General features: G+C 40.6%; 1 protein-coding gene across 1 annotated transcript; it reads left to right on the forward strand.

The window, feature by feature from the left end:
• The first annotated feature begins 5,975 nt into the window (after positions 1-5,975).
• LOC147820724 (olfactory receptor 2G6-like) lies at positions 5,976-6,320 on the forward strand. Its single transcript, XM_087203798.1, has one exon. It carries the CDS (start codon positions 5,976-5,978, stop codon positions 6,318-6,320), a length of 345 nt encoding a protein of 114 aa, XP_087059924.1.
• The last annotated feature ends 343 nt before the right edge of the window (positions 6,321-6,663 follow it).

Raw genomic sequence — 6,663 nt, forward strand, 5'->3', positions numbered from 1 at the left:
GCAGTCACCAAGCTTAAATCAAACACGATACTTTACAACTACATGTATATCATTGTCCAGAAGGTAGAACTAGTGATAGAACTAAATCAGCAACTTTCAGGGTATTAACAAATGGCTGTCACCAGGGAGACTTTCAAGGTGGTGGAACTGCTCTAAATGATGATCTTGGGGGTATTTACATAAATGTATATGTCTATAAACTTATAGAACTGCTCACCCAAAGTTAGTTTTATGGTAAATGTAAAATAGACTTTTTGCTCATATTTGTAACTCACTAGCAGAAAAAATTGAATTTGAAATTCATTTTTCTTTCTGTAATAGTATTTCCAGGATATGGAAAACAGGAATAATGATCGAGAAGGGCCAGGACTGGATCCTTCAGAGAAACATCTTCAAATCTGAGTATCTCAAGCCTTCCTCTGTTTTACCACTTGGGGCTAGGGGAGAGGTACAGATTGTGAGTGTAATTACATCTGCAGGGAAGCAAAGGAGGGCAGAGGCAGCTCTGTCAAGTAATCTAGTGATAAAATAAGCAGAGGTGATCTGAGAGCTTCACTAACCTCTGACACTGAGCCCTCTTTTTATTCCCAGCCAATAGCGGAAGAACCCTGTAACCAGTGCACCTCTACTGACCCCAAACCCCACTGTCTTCTCCGTGCCCTGCACATTCCTTTTGCTCTGTACTTCCACTGCCTCTCCCCACTCTTTCACTTCAAAACAGATACCAGCTCCTATAGAGAACTTTTTCAAATTATCAGTAATTTTTGATGACATTTGCAAGTCAATTAAAATACAGTGCTTTAATATCTATGAACCTTCAAAATTAAACACATGTCATAATGCAAATTGCACAATTCCACTTGCTATTCTAAAATTAAGTTTACAGAAAAAGGTGAGTGGGAATTTGCAACAATTCTTTCTTGTCTCTTTTCATTTTAAAAATAAAGAAAAATAGCATTGTTCCTAAAAGTCTCTAGACATATTCAAAGGCAGAACACACATTGGAAAGTATCAGAAAACTTGAGGACAGGACAATCAGAAGTGTTAATTCTGAGGAATAGAGAATAAGATTGCAGAAAAGTGAACAGACACAAGGATCCATGGGACATAATGAATCAGACCAACATGGCATTATAGGAGAGCCCCAAAAGAGAGAAAGGACAAGGGAACATTTGAGGAAAAATTAGCGCTCAACTTTCTAAGATAATGAAGGAGAATATAAACATTCAAAAATCTCAACAATTACAAGAATAATGTGCACAAGCAGATTACCACAATGCATTAAAATCACCCAAAAGATCAAATAGAAAGAGTGGAAAATGAAAACAGCAAGTGTGAGGGTGACTTTTTATATGCAAGCAATCTTCATTAAGGATCATAGGGAGCTTTCTCCTTATACATGTCATTAACATGAAATATCAACATTGGTGAATATGAGAAATATTGGAGGCCTCGGGCACTGTGGTGGGAATGCAAAATGGTACAGCTGGGATAGGACACAGCATAAAGATACAAGCAAAGCAACTTATGACCCAGGAACTCTACCTCTAATTATGTCCTCAAAAGTATTGAGAGCAGAGTACTGCAGAGGCATTTGTGCACCAATGATCACAGAAGCACTACTCACCATAAAAATATACACAAGCTTTCAAAGCTTCACTGACAGATGAATGCATAACCAGAATGTAATAATTACATACAAGGCAAATGTACTCTATCTTTAAAATTATAGCAAATACTCAAAACTACAACATGGATGAATCTCCACAACATCACATGTGCCATGGGTCACTAAAGCCCAAACCACAGACCTGCACCACCCCATAGTGTGTTAGGAGCCAAGCTGGACAAAAGGAGGTGCAGAGCACAGGAGCAATTGAAGCTTTTTCTGTGTATACAATGCTCATTATCTCTGACATGACCATCTGAGATCTGGCTCCTATAAAAATCAGCTTGGCATTAGGTTCTCTTTGGAGCATGAATGCTACTGTGCAGTGCACATTCAATGGATCTGGGTTGCCTGCTCCACATGGCAATCTAAAGCCTGATGATAAGAGGAGGAGCTGAGGGGCTGATACTAGCACTGGGGAGCAGCTGTAAATACAGATGAATATTAGCAGAGAGGTTTGACTGCAGAGACTATGATAAATCAATTGCTTGCAGATTCAGATCAAAACCCTACCAGTAAGTGGCAATTAAGCTACATGTGGTGTCAGACTTTATGGAGACTATGAGTTCATGTCCTTCAGTTGTACACCTGCACCTGGTGGCAGAGCTTAAGTCAAATCCAACACTTACTGTATCTATGCATGGCTCACCTTTTATTTACCACTTTCATCTGTGTTTCTTTTATACGCTATGCTTGTCCCAGACACAGATTTGACAACCTCACAAGCTACCCCTAGCTATGGTGAATACAAAACAATGTCAAGATACAGCTTCTTTAAAAGGGGGAAAAATTCAATTACGAGACAGCATAAGACTCTTAAGACTGCTAACAGACAGACAACTACATTTAAAAGTAAATACCAAGAATCCTATTTACCTAATGACTTCATTGAAAGAAATGATTTACATTCTCCCAGCCCACTTTGTATAATACATGCTAAACAGCTATCCAACTAAGCTATGAAAACTTCAAAACTGTTTTGTCATATGGAATCAAAGCACACTAAATGTACAAACAAGGGTTTGGAATTCTTCAAAAGAAAAAAATATGAACATGAAGAAGAAAAGCAACAGCAGAAGACACCACTTCATCAAATGAGTCTGGGTTGAGAGTATCATTCTGAGTGGCTGACTGCATTCCTAAAGCTGAGAAAGATGCCCTTCACATATGATGAAGAGTGTATTCTGCTGCTAAAGACATTTGTCAGGAAATTTAACTTCTGGCTGCAGTTCAAACAATGGCATGTAATGACTGCGATTTAGCTCCGTGGTTCAGTGGCTTGACTTGAAAGCACAAGGTCCTGAGTTCAGTCCCCAGTACCAGAGAGAGAAAGAGAGAGAGAGAGAGAGAGAGAGAGAGAGAGAGAGAGAGAGAGAGAGAGAGAGAGAGAGAGAGAGAGATGGCATGTGTTCCTCATTTGGCTAGCATCAATAGACAAATTGATGAGTAGCAGAGGATATTGAGGCACCGTATTTAGAGAGGATTAATGAGTCACTTGGACTCAATCTAGGTTGACTACTTTGCTGATGGTGACAATACAGCAACAATGATTGATTTTGTGCAATATATTTTCCAGTATGGTGCACATGAACATACGTTGTGTGCACTTTTATTGCCAACCAATTCTGCAGCTTCAAAACATCTTAAATCTTGAATGAGTATGTAGCAGGAAAACTGAATTAGTCATTTCACTGAGATATGCATGAACAGAGGAGATACTATGACTGCATGGCTTTCTTGGTTTACTACTTGTGTCAAGGAAGTCACTTCTGCATGTGATTCTATGACCTGGTGATCTGCAGAGAAAGGCTGGCTAGCTCAACAGTGCCACCTGAACTAAACAATATTTTTCAAGAGTGATAAAATTAACAACCACATTAAAGTACACAATTTTACCTCATATCTGTGTTCATGGATCTCTGAGGACATGAGCACAGGGCACACATGCCTTGTCTTATACATAGAGGGATGATTTTTCAAGGTTGATCATTTGCCAGGGGTTTTGAGCTATAAGAGCTGCTCTAGAGATTTATTTGAGAAAAATAATCACCATCAGTTGCACATTTCAGTGACATCAATTAGGTACAAAAACTTGATTTTTCATGTTATACACACACACACACACACACACACACACACACACACACACATATATATATATATTAAACCTGCTCAATAAACTCAAATTTTACCTTCAGGAGAGAATGAAAACTGTGTTCAAGTCAACATATGAAGTGATTTTATTCAAATCCAAATTTGAATCAAGGGAGTGATGAGTAAACGTTGGATTTTTCTACGTGTTTCAAATGTTAGCAGAAATTTAAAAAAGAAATTGACCCAGATCCTTCTTTCTGCCATCTTATTCATGATCACCTATCTAGCTTCCAAAAGAGTTTAAGAATTGCTTCCCAAGCACAGGAGACCCTTAATCTGGGTGGGAAGGAATGGCTCCATTACCTATCCATGAATTCACTGGGTGACACAACTTTATTCCTGCTAGAAGGTCAACTGCTTGAGATCACAAATGATGGTGGCTTTAACATTATGTTTGATAAAAACCTCAAATTACGATGCATTCTGAATTAGAGTCAAAGTGGAATAGCCTGACATTACCACACAACATGGAAAAGCCTGCTTCCATTTCCAACATCCTGTGTTTGTGGAGGAAGGTTTTCTTCAATGACCACAAACAAATTGAGAGTACAGAGTAGACGGGACTTAAGCAACACATTCCATGTGTCACTGTCTCCCATTACCCCCAGATGATACTGTGCATTTGAAGTAAAACCAATTCATGTCTCCCACACATTTTGCATTTTTGCATTATGGTACACTCCATAATTATTTCATTACAGTGTAATAATAATAGAAATGAAGTACATAATAAATGTAATTTACCTGAATCGTCCCAAACCCACCCCCAACCACCACATTCCATAGAAAAATCATTTGCATCAAACCAGTACCTGGTACAAAAGTTTGTGTACTGCTGATATGTGTTAAATAAGCTGAAACAATATTGGAAATAATACAGTGATTTATTTCTCTGAGCTATTTAAAGAAGCCAAAACTGTAGAGAATGAAGGGAATGCTGAGTGCCAGAGTTAGAGAAGGAGCATGGAGGCACTGTTTCCTGATCTCAGTTTTGTAAAGTACAAAGTGGTGATGGAAGCAAAAAAAAATGTGAAAGGACCCAACGATATTCAGCATTGTGCTTGAAAGTTGTTTAAATAGAGAGCCATGTTACATAAATTTTCCAATGCAAAATTGGGGATGATGATAGCTAATTCTCCAGAAGGGTTCCATTTGATGGCCTCCTCACACGCAGAAATTCACAGCCACAGTGAGCCACTTTGCTTCTCTCAATGTTGACCAAGTCCTACTGAGACCCAGGATCCCTCACCCTTCTGGACTGAGAGGGGACATGAGGCAGGGTCATCTCACAGAACATTCCTGAAAGCAGTGCCCTAAATGCAAGGGACCACACAGCCTTCTCTACATGATTACAGAAAAGGACAATCAATGAATGGAAGTGGGTGATCAAAAACAAGGAGAGTTGAGGAGACAGAAAGAAAGTGAGAGAGAGATGTCCTTATATAAACAGATAAGTAGTCCAATGGACTCAACACTACATAGAATTTCTCATCATGTCTTTATCCACCTTTATCCTGACTTTCAAGTCACAGGGTAGGACAGTTATATCTACACATTCAAGAACTTTCTGAACTGGGAAAGTTTTGTTACCCAAATGGGAAAGTTTTGTTACCCAAATAAAGTTAAAAGTTAAGGGTGCTACCATGAAATTATTAAAACTGAAAAATGCTGCAAATCTTCAAATGTTGTTTCTTTCCTTCTAGGCATATATAAGGCAGGTACCATGCAATGTGAAAATGTGAGTTTTCCCAACACTTTTTTCTTGCTGGGCTTCTCAGAGTTTCTGTGGCTGGAGAGGCCACTTTTTGCAGTGGTCCTGGTCTCCTACTTCCTCAACCTGGTGGGGAACAGCTCCACGATGCTCTTCTTCCTGGTGGACCCCAGACTCCAGATGCCCATGTACTTCTTCATGGACTACCTCTCTCTGCTGGACCATGGTGTCACCTGTACCATTGTGGCCGAGGTGCTGGCCAATCTCTGGCACCCAGACAAGACAACTGCTGCCTGGGGCTGCAGCACAGAAGCATATCTCTTTCACTAGACAACTTGCACTGAATGCATCCTGTTGGTCTTCATGGCCATTGATCATTATGTGGCCATCTGCTGGCCCCTCCAGCACGCTCTCATCATGCAACCCTGAGTGTGAGTGCAGATGGCAGCTGCCTCCTGGTCCAGTGGCCTGGCTAATTCTCTGCTCCAAGCCACACTCACTGTCCAGATCCCCCTCCATGGGCACCACACCCTGGACCACTTCTGTGAGATAAACATCCTCATCAAGCTGGCCTGTGGGGACACCTCTGCTAGTCACATGGCCCTGGCTATAGGAGCCATCCCATTTGGAATGGTGGCTCCCCTGCTGGTTGTCATCTCATATACCTTCATTACTAGGGCTGTACTAAAGCTCCCTTCAGCTGAAGGAAGCCACAAGGCACTTAGCACCTGCAGTTTCCACTTGGTGGTAGTCACCGTGTACTTTGGTCCTGCCATCTGCATGTAACTCTTTCCTTCAGATACAAGTTCCCAGGCCAAGTACATGTCTTCTTTCTACTGCATTATCAGAGGAGTGCTCAACCCACTCATCTACACCCTGAGAAACAAGGATGTGAAGAGAGCCTGGAAGAGGATCCTACAACCATGGGGTGGGATGAAGTCTTAAAATGCCAGATGCAGGATATAAAATCAACATTAAAAAGTTAATAGGTAGACCAGGGATTTAACTCAGTGGCACAGCACCTGCCTGGCAAGTACAAGGCCCAGTACCACACATGCACACACACACGCAGAGTCAGTAGCTTTTCTATGCACCAATAATTAGCTAAGAAAGAAATCAGAAAATAATT

The sequence above is a fragment of the Heterocephalus glaber genome, unplaced genomic scaffold, assembly GCF_053883595.1.
Source record: "Heterocephalus glaber isolate CG9 unplaced genomic scaffold, H.glaber_assembly_v1.0 deba00001806, whole genome shotgun sequence".
Classification (NCBI taxonomy): Eukaryota; Metazoa; Chordata; class Mammalia; order Rodentia; family Bathyergidae; genus Heterocephalus; species Heterocephalus glaber.

Excerpts from the sequence above, each read along its gene's own strand:
- LOC147820724 (XM_087203798.1), top strand. The coding sequence starts at position 5,976 with ATGGCAGCTGCCTCCTGGTCCAGTGGCCTGGCTAATTCTCTGCTCCAA.